At 39.9% G+C, this 17,060-nt stretch overlaps 1 protein-coding gene across 1 annotated transcript in view; it reads left to right on the top strand.

The window, feature by feature from the left end:
- The first annotated feature begins 494 nt into the window (after positions 1 to 494).
- The window catches only part of scp2a (sterol carrier protein 2a), a 25,557-nt gene continuing 8,991 nt past the window's right edge, over positions 495 to 17,060 (top strand). The window contains exons 1-15 of the mRNA XM_015043697.1: positions 495 to 673; positions 767 to 843; positions 1,750 to 1,807; positions 1,984 to 2,055; positions 2,162 to 2,293; positions 3,072 to 3,136; positions 3,346 to 3,472; positions 3,850 to 3,913; positions 4,039 to 4,125; positions 4,361 to 4,511; positions 4,593 to 4,740; positions 5,472 to 5,579; positions 8,224 to 8,377; positions 10,126 to 10,225; positions 14,270 to 14,399. Of these exons, the coding sequence (XP_014899183.1) occupies positions 790 to 843; positions 1,750 to 1,807; positions 1,984 to 2,055; positions 2,162 to 2,293; positions 3,072 to 3,136; positions 3,346 to 3,472; positions 3,850 to 3,913; positions 4,039 to 4,125; positions 4,361 to 4,511; positions 4,593 to 4,740; positions 5,472 to 5,579; positions 8,224 to 8,377; positions 10,126 to 10,225; positions 14,270 to 14,399 (1,450 nt within the window). The 5' untranslated portion in view covers positions 495 to 673; positions 767 to 789. The remainder of the gene's footprint in view (positions 674 to 766; positions 844 to 1,749; positions 1,808 to 1,983; positions 2,056 to 2,161; positions 2,294 to 3,071; positions 3,137 to 3,345; positions 3,473 to 3,849; positions 3,914 to 4,038; positions 4,126 to 4,360; positions 4,512 to 4,592; positions 4,741 to 5,471; positions 5,580 to 8,223; positions 8,378 to 10,125; positions 10,226 to 14,269; positions 14,400 to 17,060) is intronic.

The following is a 17,060-nucleotide window of genomic DNA, read 5'->3' as shown; positions in this document are numbered from 1 at the left end:
ACTTATTGTTTGTAATGTAAAATGAGCATTTAATATCTAAAAGAAATAATCATAATCTCTGTTTGCCTTGCATATACACATAATTTAAAGCACACCTTTACGGTAATACGGAGGGCTGTAAGCCACAATTAATTAAGGCCTCAAAAATATCAGTAAATAAAATTATAATCATATAAGCAAGCAATTTATTAAATGTGGCATTAGTAAGATTAATTTGAATGCGTGGTTCTGAATGTTCTCCTGTTCTGGGTTAGACTATAGCGCCACCATGTAATGTTGGATGGAAAAGCCTTACGTTGTTGACATCTTTCATAAATTTTGAAATAAAAAGTTTCTCCGCTGGTATATAATCGCGTCGCTGCTATCAAACTACAAAAATGGAGGAACGGGGTGGAATGGAACTCTCTGCGACCTGAATGGGGCGGGGCGTGAAATGTCTCATTCACTTTTAAAGAGACCGCAGCAAACCGAGTTTCTCTGAAACGCGCCTCAGACCGGGAGGATAAATGAGGGGTGTTTGTGGAGCTACAATAACGAGGAACCAAAGCATTGCAGTTATGCTTCATATTGACTACAAGTATTATGAAGGAATGATTTAAAAGCATAATATGTCCACTAAGAATAGTTAAATCTAAATTTATTACCCAATTCAGTCGTTCAACTTTTTTTTCAGGTAAGTGACACATCTTGTAAGTAAAAGACGATCTATGTTGGTAGGCGTCCTCTCGGTGCTGTCACAGCCGCTGTTTTTCCTCTCTGAAATCAGGGCTTGTGAGGAAAGGAGCAACCATGGCACCTGGGAAAAAGAACAGAGTGTTTGTTATCGGTGTGGGCATGACGAAGGTAATATTTTTATTCTTTACTCATCTCCTTCGACTTGCAGCGTAGTACTTCCGACCAGGCGCTGAGAAGTTTGAACGTTAGCATTGGAGGCTAATTCCAGACTTGCAAGACTTGCTACTGAAAGTTTCCCTGCTGTTATCAAACTCGTCTATTCATGGGACAACAGCCTTAGACATTTACAAACACCATTACCCTGAATGAAACAGAATTCTTATTAATATTAAGGTTCATAAATGGTCACTACCCAAGTAAGGAAGCTAAATTCGGGTTTCAATATGACAGTGTTGAGGATTGATAGAGCTGTGTTTTCTGTTGCAGCACCAGTGGGTCATAGTTTAAAGTCCAGAGAGTTTTCAAAGTAGGACAGAGGTCGACTCTCTCAGAGGGTTGGTTAGCCCCCTTTTTGCAACTAGCTTTCAGCGACCTACGTTAGACCTTCTAAGAATAAAAAAAATAAAAAAAAATAAAATAGGTCTGTTAACATATTCATATAACAGAAACAAAATGCTTTGAATTTTGCTGATGGCACTTTTTGTTATGTTTTTACTTTCTTTGTTTGTGGCCTGAATACATGACAAAATATGTAGAAGCATGTATTAAATATATAATGAATACAAAGTTAACCACTTTGAAATTCTTCTTATGCTTTAATCAGGTGTAACGTTTTGTACGTATATCTGTATGTTTTACTGATGAGTTTTCTGTAGAGAAAACAAACAAAAAAAGACTTGCAGAGTTTTAGGGTCATATTTTTCATATTTGCCACAAAGGATGTAGTTTTCTGACATAAAGTGAGAGGGGGGAAAAAGAACTAACAATTTGGAGGAGAACGTAGTAAAGTACCGAGTTATAATTTCTAATGTTCAGAACCGTTGATCGGTTTGGGTTGTCTGTGTTTTTCTGCAGTTTGACAAGCCTGGAGCCAGAGGGGACTACGACTATCCTGACATGGCCAAAGAAGCAGGTGATCATTGATGCAACAAGAATGGAGCTCGATTTCATTTAGAAGACATGTGCACAGCCATAAATAATGAAATTTCTTCTAACGATTGGCCACTCCAGAACCTTGACTTTGTTGGGGAGTTTTTTATGTTATGCGACATACAAACCATGTTTGATCCGTGTTTGTCTGTGTTGTAGGTGAAAAAGCTCTAAAAGATGCAAAGATCCCGTATTCGGCCATTGAACAGGCCTGTGTAGGATATGTTTACGGTAAGACTCTCAGTGGAATATGTTTTTTTTATATTGGTTTATATAAAAATTCCTGTGTTCTAGTTTTCAGTAGACCTGAATGCTAACGTCTGTTTCTTTGCTGCAGGGGACTCCACGTGTGGCCAGAGAGCGATTTACCACAGCCTGGGTCTGACGGGAATCCCCATCATCAACGTGAACAACAACTGCTCCACCGGCTCCACCGCTCTCTTCATGGCTCGTCAGCTGATCCAGGGAGGTGAGTCCCAGAGAAAAGCCCCAGACTTTGCGGTGCGTTCACGCCAGCCCTGTTCACTCCGCTTTGGTCCAACTCCAATTCGTTTGCTCAGAAATCCGGTTCATTTTGGGGGATTTTTGAACACGCAATCAAACCAAAAAAGTGAACTCTGGTCCACCTGAAAACCTGGTTGAAGTGAACTCTGGCACGGTTCGGGTATGTACGTGGATCCAAGTGGACTGGAGACTGCGGCCTACGGTGCAGAGCATTCTGGGTAATCAAAACAAACTTGAGTCTAGCTCTAGAGAGAGAAACGGTTTGTGGTCTTTTAAAAATGACAAGAGAAATCCTCCAACCGTGAACATATGACATCGCTTCACTTTTGTTTACATTTTGTGAAGATAAAAGCAGCGCCCGGTGTCGTCTTTTGAGGTTTTCGTGTCGTTTCCTGTAGCGTTTCTTGGCGCAGCGCCACCACAGGCGAGGGGTGGGAACAGGTTTTCTGTGGGTTTGGCTCATTTGACACGGTGCAGTGTGAAAGTGAAGCGCACCCACTGAAAATGTAACAAATGATGAAATTCCAATCCCCAATAGAACCAAGTCTACCAGACTGTCAAATGCGAAAACAGGAAGGAAACCAGACAAGATGGCGCACCTTTTGGATAAACAAAACTAATGGCTGATTACTTGAGTCTAACAATGTCATTTTAGAAAAAAAAAACATCAAATGGCAACAACCTTTGCGGTAGACTCCAACCCTCTGTTCTAACTGAATCTGCGTCTTGTTAACATCTTGCAGGTCTTGCCGACTGCGTGCTTGCTCTTGGTTTTGAGAAGATGGAGAGAGGCTCCTTGACCTCAAAGGTACGACTCTTACCTGACTCTGTCCTTTCTTCCTTCTTTGTGAATGTTTTCATCTTATGATGTGAAATAACAGCAACAGAATTGAGGACTTTTTAAAATTCTGAAATTTCTCCATGAAAGTGGTCAAAACCCCGATCGTTCTCATCTTTTTTTTTCTCTTTGTAAGTTATCTATGATTTTAAGTCTTTTTCTTTCTTTCTTGTTTTCAGTACATGGATCGGACCAATCCAATGGACAAGCACATGGAGGTGATGATCAACCGCTACGGGATGGCGGCGGCACCCGGAGCGCCGCAGATGTTTGGCAACGCTGGCAGGGAGCACATGGAGAAATACGGTACTTTTTAAAAATGGTATTAGCTTAAATTTGTGGACAGAGTAAAACATAATAGATATGAGCAGCAATAGTTGCTTCTGTAAGGTTATTGCTGAGATCATTTCACGCTTTAGTGTTGCATTAAAGCACAATGGTGTGCTCCAGAGCGACACCTGCTGTCAGAGAGTTAAATCAACATGGCAGCTCCTTAGCGGATTAGCAGTTTGCCGACCGCTATCTGTTATCTTACATGTAAGATCACATTCAAGTGATTACTTTTTATCACATTATTGTCATATGTTTGTTACTTACTATATAAATGCTGACATGACAAAACTTTTTATTTCTTCTTTAATATTAGACTTTTTGTTTGTTTTTGTTTTTCTTCACTTTTTTAGGAACAAAACCAGAACACTTTGCCAAGATTGCTTGGAAAAACCACAAGCATTCCACAAACAACCCGTAAGATGGAGCGGAAGTAGCAGTTTGTGTCCTTGGACTTTACCTTTGTGTGTTACACCATGAGGTGAACTGTGTGTGTGTTTTTTGTGTTTTTTGTGTTTTTTTAAATCGTACATCGTCTGCAGGTATTCCCAGTTCCAGGATGAGTACAGCTTGGAGCAGGTGATGAACTCCAGGAAGGTGTTTGACTTTCTCACCCTGCTGCAGTGCTGGTAGGAGTATCATTTATACTTTTTCTAATAATTATGTTGTAGTTTCCTTTTGCTTTTGTATTTTCTGTTATGCTGGATTGTAAATTAGTGTAGTTGTCATTTTAACCTTTATTTGTTCAGGGACAACAGATGGAAAAATAGCTTTTTGGCTACTTCTGGTGCATTTACAGAAATATTAATGTGCATTATCCCTCCCAAAACTAGATTAGCCACAGTGTTGTTTTTCTCCTTACAGCCCAACTTCAGACGGTGCTGGAGCTGCGGTGTTGGCCAGCGAGGCCTTCGTTAGGAAGCACCGCCTTGAAAACCAGGCGGTGGAGATCGTGGCTCAGGAGATGGTGACGGACTTTCCCTCCACGTTCAGCGAAAACAGCTGCATTAAGATGGTACGCCGCGTGAAACGAACCCGTTCTGATGATTTAACGGACAGCTTTGAGAGCCGTGGGCGTTTTCCCCGTGCCGTGCAGGTGGGGTACGACATGTCTCGGCTGGCGGCTAAGAAGTGCTTCGAGGCCGCGGGTCTGAAGCCGGGCGACGTCGACGTGGTCGAGCTGCACGACTGCTTCTCCGCCAACGAGCTCATCACATACGAGGCTCTGGGCTTGTGTGAAGAAGGTAAAGCGGTGCTGTCGAGCTTATTGTATGTTTTCCTGTACGCATCATCTCTAGTTTTACTTCACTCCTGAAAGCAGGGCAGCACAGTAGCTAGCTTCACAGCCAGACAGGAAGTATCTGGTGTTATTAGTTTTTTCAAAATAAAGTAATTTTAAACACTTCATAATGTTTAAGTTTATTTATAATTGGTGTATGTGCGCAAATATGGACAATTTAAACATATTTGATAATCGTCTGCTTAAAAAAATGCGTGATTTTTAAAGCATCCCATTCCATTTCTGTTTTTAGATTTTAAAATGAAGAAAAACATAAAAACTGCAGAAAGAAAATGTTTCCTTCTGTTGAGATGTATAGAAAAAAAGGAATAGTTTCTAACTTAATAAAAAAATAGATCTAAAACAATACCACTGGTGTTTTAATGTGATCCAGTCATTGAATATCAATTTATTACATGAAAAAAAAAACTGCTTATAAATTTAATAACAGCATTCGTTACCAAATTTCTATTCTGTTCCATGTTTCTGTTGGAGAAAAACCACCCCACAGCATGATGCTTCCACCGCTATGCTGATATTCAGTTCTCCAGCACACACAGTTCAGTTTACTTTCATTTTCTCCCCCATGTTTGCTGACACAGACATATTTTGTTCCTGGCTTTAAAATGGCTTTCGTCCATAAAGATCCCATTTGGGGAATGCGTCACCAGCTGTTGTCCCGTTTGTGTTTTCCAGGTAAAGCAGGAGAACTGGTTGACAGAGGGGACAACACATACGGAGGGAAGTTTGTGATCAACCCCAGCGGCGGTCTCATCTCTAAAGGACATCCTCTCGGTGCAACAGGTGTGCAGACAGCATCGTTGTTGAGCCTCCCTTTTACTTTGCTTATTGGTTTCAGAAATGTAACTCTTCTTTTTTGTGTGTGTGTGTTAGTTTCATGATTTTCTTTTCTGGAAACGTAAATTTTGGCTCTTTGAAAAGTTCCCACTGTGGCCACTAGAGGGCACCTGTCTCCCATTGGTGGACAGTCAGACTGGAAGTGGGTTAAAGTGATGCTCAGCCTGCATGAGAGATCCCGGCCCGCCTCTTCTCTTCTGTAATCTGTTCACATTTTAAATCACTGACAACAAGCAGACTGGGCCACCGGTTCAGCCTGCTTCTGCAGCACCAGGCCGGCTGCGAAACGCTCCAATCCACTGGAGCGGGATGTGGAGAGGAGCCCGTCTCTGTCTGTCTGCTTTATACTTTTATATCCAATTTATTTTCGCACTGCCTGTCCTTCTTTAATCACATGATTTCCCAGATCGAATCCTCGGTGCTTCCCTCCTTCGATCGCTCACTCACCGATGGATCTTCTTTCAGATTATTCTCATGACATCCAGAAATTCAATATTGTCATAAGTTGAAAACATTTTTTTTTAATTTTTATTTTAAAATGAAACTGTGGTCTTATTAGCAGGGAGTAACAACGTTTCCTTTGTTTAATGGAATCAGAAGTCTCACAGGAGAGTTTTGGACAGCTTGAAAAAGATCTTCAGTTCAAATTGTCAAATCAACAACAAACAAAGTTACAGATAATATCATTATGGCTATAATAATCGTTACGTCACAATATGTTTGCAGCAGTAGGAGTACAGTAACCAGTGATAGGAGTTTACAGAACCTGGTGTCTTTATGCTGGAGACACTGACTGCAACCAGCTGATCTCCTTTCCACTCACTGAGACTGTTGGCACCAATCGACTGGACCTCTGTTGAATTAGGTCAGTCACTTGAAAGGGGGTGAATATTATTTAATTGTCATGATTTAGTAGAAATCATTTTTTATCTTATTTTATTTATTATTAAAGGGTTTATTTTTTGTCAAAAAATTAATGATGGTTGATTTGTAAAGGTAATAAATAGGGCAAAACATCCAACTTTGGGGGAAAAAAAACACAACATCTGAAGTATTTTTAATGTAGTTTTTAGTGCTAATATCTTAGTACACTTGAAATAAGACAAAACTACCTTAAAATGAACTTTTCAGCAAAAACTGGAGTTTGTTTTAGGTCAACATTTCCTTTATATTGATGAAAAAAAGACAAGTTATAAGTGAAATAATCTGCCAGTGGAACTACAACTTTTTCATCAATATTAAGGAATTAATTACTTAAAACAAGCTCCTTTTTCTTGCTGAAAAGTTACTTGTAAGTTAGTTTTGTCTTATTTCAAGGGCACGAATATATTTGGATTAGAAACTGGACTAAAAGTGCCTTGGTGAGATTTAGTTTTTCCACAACGTGAAGTGAGTGGTTGTAATGTTTTGCTGATTATTTAATACCCACCATGAACTATTCATCTGCCAACTCTTTACGTCTTCCCAGAGGAGCCATCTGTAGATCTCCTAATTAGCATTCCAGCTAATAAATTCCCTTGCAGAGTATTAAATCAGTGCTTTTGAATGGCAAAACGCATTTGAAGGCTAATTAATGTGGTATGAAATCCTTAGCTGTAATTCCAGGGCAGCAGAGGAGCAGCCGCTGGTGAGATCATGGACTGAGTTGTCAGATTAGCAGTCGTCATGGCGCCTCTCTCAGTCTGATAGCTTTAGTTTTTCCAGTCGTACGTCCCGATTTCTTTAATAGAACAACTAAATGGTGTAATTGCTCTTCCTTTTGAGCATTCTCCAGTGGCAACATGCTGTCTGTTTGCATCCAGGTAGCTGCGTCGGTGGTTTGCTTCTATATTTATCAACTTTATTACAGTTTTTTTTTTTAGCACCAAAGCCAGAAACAAATTTTCTCCCTCTAAAACAGCCTGAAAAACAACAATTAATTCACAAATAATGATGTCAGTGTTTGCACATTTAATGTAAAATATACGTATTTTACCTTTTTACTTCAGTTTGTCCAAATTTGAGTGAAGATTTCCATTTTTTCCCGTTTTTCCTTTTTTATTATTGTTATTATGGGAACAATAAATAAAAAGGTCAACACAAGGACACAAAGAGCAGAACGTCATATGCAGCAATTTTATAACAACTCAAGGTGACATAGTTACATGATGATTGTGCTATAAAATGCCATGAAAATACATGACATCACCTCTTTAGCAACTGAACATGTCTCTGTATTTCTGTTGCTAGATTTATGCTTTCACAAAGTAGCACATCTCACTTTAGCAAAAGTGAGATGGTATGAGCAGAGTCACAGTGGCTGCTGTGTGAAATCCAACAAGTGAGAGAGAGCAGAGGCTTTAAGGTCACCTTCATACAGTACAGTTTTGCGTCTTTTCAGAGTTGTTCCTTTGAGTTTTTCCTGCCGTTCAAAGGAGAATCTTTTTCTGTATTTAAACATGTAAATTCATAAAAGGAGGCCTTGCAGACGTGCCTCCGTTTCCTTCACTGCATCTTGTCCGTATGCTGATGACGACGATAATTTTTCCGCCTGTAAAGTCTGCTTCCCACATCGTCAGCCTCTCTCTGGGTGTGTGCGTGTTCCTCCTAGGGCTGGCTCAGTGTGCCGAGCTGTGCTGGCAGCTGCGGGGACAGGCTGGGAGGAGGCAGGTCCCTGGAGCCAACGTGGCCCTGCAGCACAACATCGGCCTGGGGGGAGCCGTGGTCGTCACAATCTACAAGATGGGGTTCCCCCAGGAGTCCAGGTGACCCGTCAGAACCACCGTGTGACATTACTCTAGCACTGCCACAGTATTTATATCCATTTAACTCCTCCTGCGTCTTTTCAGATACCAACTGTGTGACGTTTGAGGTGTTTAATATGATAGAGAAATGTAACGTAGGGAAGAGCAAAATTCTGATCGGAATCAGAAAGCACTTCATTGATCACCAAGGTGAAATTGCTCATCTGTTGAGAAACTACTCTCATCCAAAGTGTTAAATATTAGTAAATAGAAATAAAACCATTAATGACATAAAAATTTTACATGAGTTTGAAATTACAAGTAATTTAAATAGGACCCACATATGAAATAAATAAAATGAAAAACATAAAATAAAATAAAAGCTAGAGTTGTTTTGCAAAGATTGTCTATCTACAGATTAAGGGCTTAGTCTGTAGATATGCAAATTTAGTACAAACCAACAGACCCATCAGTAATTCAGGTTGTCTGTACATCCTTAAAACGTCTTAAATTCATGTATCTAAAAATAAGGCCTTAAAATGTGTTAAATTAATTTAAAAAATAAAAATAATATTGGCCTTAAATACGTTAATCACAAGTCTTAAATTTTGTCATCACAATATACCCTTGCTAGCTAGGTATATTGGCTAGCTAGCTAATAATGCTAGCTAGCTGGCTAGTATTACTTATGCTACTGGTAGTTAGTTAGCGGTAGCATCACTTCTGTTGCCAACCCATACAAGCCTGTCTCTCCTCTGTGCAAAAAAACAAAACAAAACAAAAAAACCCTGTAAGTTTGGCACTGTGAGGGTTAAGACTGTAGAGAGCCATACGCAGTGTGAGAAACACAAAGCTGTGGCCAAGAACTACAAACGTATATATTTAGGGACTTTTTATTTAAAATTTTATTCAAGGATGCATTAAAAAGGTCTTATAAAGTTTTAAATTGAACTTGCTGAAACCTGCAGATACCCAACAAGAGGTTTCAGCTTGTAAAGAAGGGCTGGGATGCTGTTGCAAGGCGTTGCATCTTAGTGCTGTCAACAGTTTGTAACCTTCGTTTGCATAAGGTCGGCATTTGCGTTGTGAATTTTCTGTGTTTCTGCAGCAGCTACCAACAGAAACAACCGAGAGTAAAGTCCTAAAAGTTTTTAATCTTCCCTGTAGCTCCCTGAGGCTGCGGCTTAATCCTTCACCCCTAAAGATCCAAGTTGTGTTTCTCTGTCTTTAATTCCAACGTTTTCTTCACATTTTCCCTCCTACATTTGGTCCAAAATGTGGTCCGTTCAGCATATTTAGAAATCAGGTCAGGTTACTTTGCTATTTTGTTAAAAAGCCTTGGTGATATATCGTCCTGTGTATCTCCTACAGTTGTAACCTACGTATTTGCATGCTGTGGTAGAAAATGAGATCAGGTCGTAAATAGTTGAGCTGAACGGGGAAAAGTTTTTAATTGTGCCGTGCGGTTCGGCCCGTGCTCCTGAGGAGCAGCAAGAGCTTAGACTCCGCTCTAATTCCACTTAAGTCACCGACCGCAATTAAGAGGTTTTCTGCTAGCGGGTGTTTGGACTGGAGGTGTGTGTTCGATCACACTAAGGGCGTGCTTGTAGCATTACAGCGGTGCTGCACTAAATCACCCAGGATGAATGTTTTTAAAAGAACAAGTTGTGATTTTGATCTTCTTACTTAGACATAAACAAACTGATACCCATAACCTCAGCGGGAATGCATTTATTGTGGTTTTATTTAATTATTTTGAATTCTCTCAGGTATGTCATCGCTTCAGCAGCCAGCAGCTCCGGCGGTGGGGATCTGGAAGGGTTTAAAGCTTATCCCGTCTTCAAGGAGATTGAGAACCATCTGTTGCAGGTTTTTATTGGTTTTGTGAAATTTTCTACATAGAAAGTTGAAATTAAGTTATTTTGTCACAAACTTAAGTTTTGCTTTTCCCCTCTCTTGGGCTGAGTGCTTATTTTGGTTATTATTGGACCAGAACAGCATGTTTACATGCAGAAAGTGAGAACTCACATTGAAAGTGCAGCTCTCCTAAAAGTTAATATCCAAATATAGGTTTGACATATCGCAGTATTCGATATGTTATAGAGAACATTTAGAATATGTCCTCCATAACTATATATTCATTGTATAAATATTGATTCATACTTTGTACTTCCTTTTGTCAACAGCTGGACAAAAGCAACACATTTTGCAGTCGTTTTTCCACATCATCTAGCTGCAGACGTGATTCTCCAAGTGATTTATTACAGAAAGCAGTACTTTTAAACATGATTTAATATAAATACTTCAATGGGAGAGGGAACATTGGTTAATAAGTATGAAAGCAAAATATGACTCATACAGCAAACATTTCAAACGAACGCGGCTAAAAGTAGCAGAAGGATGGAGATCAGGATGAAAACCATCTGAGCAAATTACTTCTAACCTAATTTCTCACCGTTTGACGAAGGCAGAGATATTAAAGTTGATCATCTTTTACTAGTTTATCAGACATACCCTGGCATCCGTTAGACCTGAACGCGTCTGATGGAGACGGAGTCTCTGTCAGGCCGACTTGGTGCTAAGTTATGTTTGACGTCAGGACATGAAAAACTCTGAAGGTTTCTGCATGGATGTGGGTGGATGGTGAGCCCTACATTCACCACGGTTACCATAGCGAACTAGAACTAATGAAATAACAAAAACGGAAATCGAGAAAACATTTCTGGCAACTGAAACAAATAAAAACGCTAATTAATGGAGGAAAACTGTTAACTAACCGGAACTATAGCGTACGGTTATAAAACTAAAACATACTGAAATTAGAGATATGATAATACCTTTCCTGTTTATGAATCTATTTATTCGACTTTCGAACTGATGTGAAATTGATTTTCTTTTATCCACACAAGCAGTTTGTCATCTGTCAGCAAATTACGTCACTCCTTACTCCTCCTGGCGGCTACGCTAAGCTACCCCGCAAAATCGTGATGATAAAAATTTGGAGAAAGTTCCAGATCCAGTTGGCTGTTCAACAATAACTGAATACATTTAAAAAAAAATACTTTACCCAATTGATGTAAACATAATCATGGTACAATACTTTGACCTTATTGAGTTCTGCGGCAAAAATTTAACTAAAGTACAAAAAAAGGCGAAAACTACTCCAATAACCAGCAAAAACTATAGTAAAACGAAACAATACGTCACTAGTAAGAACTAGCTAACACATTCTATAAACTAATTAAAGATAACTGAGTTAGACAAACAAAAAGTCACAACAAAATAAAACTAAACCACAACAAAAAAGCTAAAACTATTGTAACTCTGCCGTTCGCTAGGAAAAGCAGAGCTTCCAGACAATTCGATAGAGTTGGGCAGTGGTTGCTATGGAAACTCGTATTCAAATAGCCGTGCTCTTGTCATTTTAGATGACGCACGAATTGCAATACATTGACTTTGTTTGCTATAATCACCCAGTCCTAATTTAAAGTTGCGGGCTATCTAAAGGTCATGAACCTTATCGTTTAGCCAAGCAGTGCATGGTGGTTAACTGGTCTTTAAAAACTGGTGTCTAGTTTTTTTTTTTTGATTTTTTTAAGTTGTCAATTTAATCCCTCCATGTATCTTTTGTCACTCGTTTGACAAAAGAGCCCAAAGTCCTCTCTGACCCTGAGTTAGGGAAATGATGGATAACAGATGAAAGGGGTCAGGGGGCCATGAAGCACACCGAGGCCTGACCTTCATCCATCTGTGCGTTAGAGTGAAACATGCCATCAGTAATCATGGAGGTGAGCGCTCCCCGTGTGTGTGACGCGGTTTTCAATTTGCTTTATCATTAAAAATAATTTGTCTTTGATGCCGCTAATTGCAAACCAACTGTCTGCTGAAGACGCCTAATTGGTGTGTAATTTAATCTCGGTAGTTTCATCGCTGGTGCTCTGTGAAAGTCTCAGGGGTTTATTAGAGAACATCAGTGAACAAACGGCATCTTGAAGACCCAGGAACACAGCGGACAGGTCAGGGAGGCAGCTGTCGAGAGGCTCAAAGGGGAAGTAATATGCTAGCAACATTCTTATAGGACAATGAAGTAAATTACCTTCAGTTGATACAAAAATCAAATATGACTGAAAAGAAATTTGACTTTGTAATTTAATGCCTTGAAATTGGGGCTCCGTCTCTTTAAGAAGCTCCTGCTCTTTCTGAAACTCCGCCTTCAAGAAGTCATAAGAACATGGCTCCTCTATTAAACCCTTTAACAAAATTTTTACCAACGTTTCACTGAGCAGTAGCTCACATAACGTTTTCAGCAGATGCCCATTGTCGTCACCAGGTGTTTGCTAATTGCTTCTGGCTAGTCTGAAGGAGCTGAGCGGATTAAAGCTCTGAAGCTTGGAAGGTGCCGCACAGACAAGCAGCTGCACTTTGAAGGCGGGGCTAGGTCCAACCAGGTGTTTTAAACAGTTGTATGGTTGCCATGGGAGACTAAAGGATTTGTTAGACATGAAAGAATCAAGGCAACACTCCAGGTGTGTTTTTTCAGTAGGTGAGCGACAAACATTCAGCCAGAGCCACAATGGAATGGATTAGAAATCGAAGCACATTTGTTTGTTGGACGGCCCAATCAAAGTCCAGACTTCAATTATATCTAGAATTTTTAACAAAACTGTGAAAATTAATGTCCACTGACACTCGCTGTTCAAATTCAGTTAAATTCAAAAATACATTATTGGCCCCAAAGGAAATGTAAACGTTTTAACTCATAATAATTAGAGATTCTTCAGAGTTATTCGAAGTAGCGATGGCTGTTTGCAGGAAAGCTCTCATGTAGCAGCCTGTACTCCAGCTCATCTGAAGAAGCTTCTGACTGAACACTGTCGGTTAATCCAGTCTGACCGAGCTCGACCTGTTTTGCAAACAGATCATAGGACAAATGTTCTGCTCTAGATGTGCATAGCATAGTGGCTGCAGCACAACGTGGTTTAATACAAACGCATTCTACAATTTTCAGATTTTTATTTAAAAGAAATACAACTATATTTTTTTTCTTCATGACCTACAATTCTGCTCTACCTTTTCTCAATCTAGCACATAAAGTTGCACTAAAACACGTTGAGGTTTCTTCTCCAAGGCACTGCAGTGGTGCATTCAGATGAACTAGTTTCCAGGCTTTGGTCCAGAAGAGAATACCTCAGTGTAGAGAAACGCTCCGGTACATGTGAATGTTCCCGGCGATAAGGGAGAAGTCTTCATTGTCCTGCTGTGTGACCCCCCACTCTCCCAGCTGTCAGGAAGTCTCTCTCTCTCTCTAGCGTGATTGGTGCTCCGTTTGTCCTCATTGCCTTTCTGAAGAGCTTGTTCTGTTTGATTTAGGGGGGGGGGGGTTTGAGAGAGTGTTTTCCCCCAGTGGGGCTGGAACATGTGGGTGGTTTTTGCCCTGCGAGAGGTCGATAACATTAACCCTAAGAGGAATGCAGAATAGCTGGGAGATATTGAGAAAGGAACTCAGAGAGCTGCTGACGTGAAAGAAAACAAAACCAAATCTTCTCGTAATGACTGCTTGTCTGGCTGATTCGCTCATAAAAGCTTCACACAATAAAGGATGTAAACAGACCATGTTTCCACCTAACGATAAGGCTCTCACTCTGTAATCTATCGATCTGCGTTGCATCTTTATATGGAATCCCTTTCTGTACCGTAACAGATGCAGACGCATCGTCCTCCTCAGGTACGACGTTAGGCAAACGCAGCTGTTTCCTCCCCAGCGCCTGCGGTTCGCTGCGAGTGTTAGCTTGACGTGTCTGACGCCTTGTTGCTGATTGGTGCATTTTCACCAGTCCGACTCTGATTTTAGGTACTGTCCATCTGTCAGCCGAAGGTCGAAAGACTCTGAGACTCCCTGTTGATTTCTTTCAGGAAGGAGAGAAACTCGTCAGAAAGGTTGGGGGAGTGTTTGCTTTCAAGGTGAAGGACGGCCCTGATGGGAGAGAGGCCACCTGGGTCGTGGATGTGAAAAATGGCAGAGGCTCTGTCACAAATGATCCAGGTATGTGTCTTAATGAACTTCTGAAAGTCTGCAGTCAAGGACAAATTGTTGTGGTTTATTGATGGGTTTTGCCAGGAAGTCGGGCGGCTTTATTTTCTTTATGTCGTCCAATCTGGTGTGTTTTCTGATTGTTGTTTTTAGTTGAAAGGTAGGAATTAAACAGAATATGAATATTTGCAGTTTTTCCCATATGACACCGTCTGACAGGAAATATAGAGTCCTCCTATTGGTTGATGTTTAAGGAGTAAGATAAATATTGCATTCAACTACTTTATATTAAAATCCACATTCAAACTGTTTTCTTTTTTTCTTGCCTTACTGCAGAGACATCGTTAAATATTTAAACTAAGGAAGAAAAAACAGAGGAAAAAAAAAGAAAAACATATCAGCAAGGAGGAAATGTGAAGTCATATATTAAATCAAAGACAAAATGACTATGTAGTTTACATTTTTAACCACCAATGCGCCTTTTGTTAGCTTGAGTAAGGTCGCATTACATAAACCGCTATCTCTGTGTTTTCCCTAAAGATTGATGATCCTTTCTTTAACTCTTAAAAATCCTGGCAATATTTTCAAATCTAGTCTGGAGTAGTTTTGCTGTTCTCCATTCATCTGTCCCATTATCTTCTATAGGGCTTGCTCTCTTCCGCTAAACTGCTAATGCGCTAGTAGCAGAGCTACTTTTAAAAATGTTTAGCACACTTAGCTTTCCCTAAACACTTTTTTCCCAGATAAATTCAAAGCACTAATTTATTTGTCTGCTTTGAAAACTTTCAGTTGATTAGTTCAACACATGTTAAAGTTTTGATTATCGCCTGTTAAGAATTAAGTAGTTAGACTTTTATATTCATGCTCTTATTTTGAAATCGGTGAAGTCCGTCGTTCCTCTCCTCGTTCTCTCTGTTGTTCTAGTCTACCAAGGGTAGATACAATTTGAATTAAATGTAGCGCTTTAGGATTAGCTTTTACTAATTACAATGGTGGTGTAGCGCATTAGCACTAGCCGAAGCTAATGTTTATGATTGCACAGCTAACTTTTTAGATAGCGGTGCCCACCGCTGTTATAAATAACCTTTTAGCCTAGTCTTTTTTCTTCCTCAGTAAGAACTTCCACACCCAAGAGAGTTTGTACTTGGTAGCCCCTTGATATGGAATATCAGCTATCTGGAAAAGATTGTTTTTTGGTTTTTTTTTTTAAGTTACCAGCTGTGCGGTCAGTGATCAGAACTTCTTCAGTTAAATTAACAGAAAGGGAACACATAATCAGGCTAATACGGCTACTCATGAGCTGTTTACAGTAACTGTATTTTACACAAGAGTATTGTTGGCAGGTTGAAACGAATTGCTGCAGCAACAAAATGCAATATTATGAGAAAACTGTGAAAATTGGAAGTGATGGGAGAGAGGCATTGATTTCACTCAGTAAACCACACAAAGGCTTTCAGCAGTGACTGACTTTCATCGAAAAGGAACCAATGCTTTAACAAATGCTGAGGCTTTAGCAGAGTGACAGAGTGTTAAAGTTCCAGGTTGTGTGAAAATGGCTCGACGCCAACAGCGGCTGAGATTTCTGCCTCAACGAGACGAACAAATCACATGCCTGCAAATTGCTTTTACAGACATGTGATCCTTTAAGCAGAATGGCTCCTTATAGAACAAGCTTATTTAAATTAATAATTATTCCTTCAGTCTCCTTTTTTGCTTTCCTCCTTCCTTTGCTTTTCTTCCCTTCGTGGTTTTTTGTTTTTCCCAGGAAACGCATAAAAACCTAGGCTAAAGTAAAAACAGCCCTAGCGGTAGAACCATGATGACTTGGTCAACACAGACTCTAGTCAACACAGACTACAGCCAGATATTTCTTTTGTCTGTTCAAAAATTAAAATATGTATTAGTTCTCTGGGTTTGCTTCCTCAAACCTAATTCAAAAATAAATAGCCTGTTTTGTTGAGGTAAATTGAACTCCAAATTGGACTGAAATTACTTCAGACTAAAAGATTTTCTTCTCTATGAGACTTGACAGCATGTTCTTATTGATAACTCTCTTCATTGCAGCGATATCAGGAGAGTAGAGCTAGCAACAGAGTTTCAAGGACATGTTTTAAAGGCGGCTCTTTGTGGTTTCGCGCCGTGGCTGGAGTTCAAAAGAACCAGTGAAGTAGCTGAAACACAGAGCCGAGTGTTCAACACAACACCAAGAGTGTTCATTTGACGGATTGTAAGGACAGGGATTTTTCCCGTATTGTGCATGATACAAGAAATCGCATGAAGAAAAGGCAGGAATTCAGTCGCAGTTCAAGAGTGGAATCTGCTTAAAACTTCTCTTGCCATCCACTTGTTGAAGGAGCCGTTCATCTAGAACCGTATGTTTGGTTGCATAAGCTGAATTGCGTCGTGGACACACTCGCTTTAGAACACACCGCTTCCTAAGTGGCCACCAAAAAACTGCTCCATTAGATGGACTCCCCAGTGATACTTCCTGCATCTAGGCCATTATTTCTCTGAGCTCTGCAGTGTCCTTCAAAGTGGAGTGAAATGTTCAGAAAGCTACTAAAAGCTCATGTGGTGCGAGACAACCTATTTAAAGGAGTTTCAAAACTCTTGAGATGATGGACTTTGTTTGGACACGTCTGTAAAAAAAATAAAAAATAAAAAAAGCTCTTT

Source organism: Poecilia latipinna, unplaced genomic scaffold, assembly GCF_001443285.1.
Source record: "Poecilia latipinna isolate Pla-1442-1.1 unplaced genomic scaffold, P_latipinna-1.0 Scaffold646, whole genome shotgun sequence".
Taxonomy (NCBI): Eukaryota; Metazoa; Chordata; class Actinopteri; order Cyprinodontiformes; family Poeciliidae; genus Poecilia; species Poecilia latipinna.
This window is presented reverse-complemented; position numbering and strand designations above follow the sequence as displayed.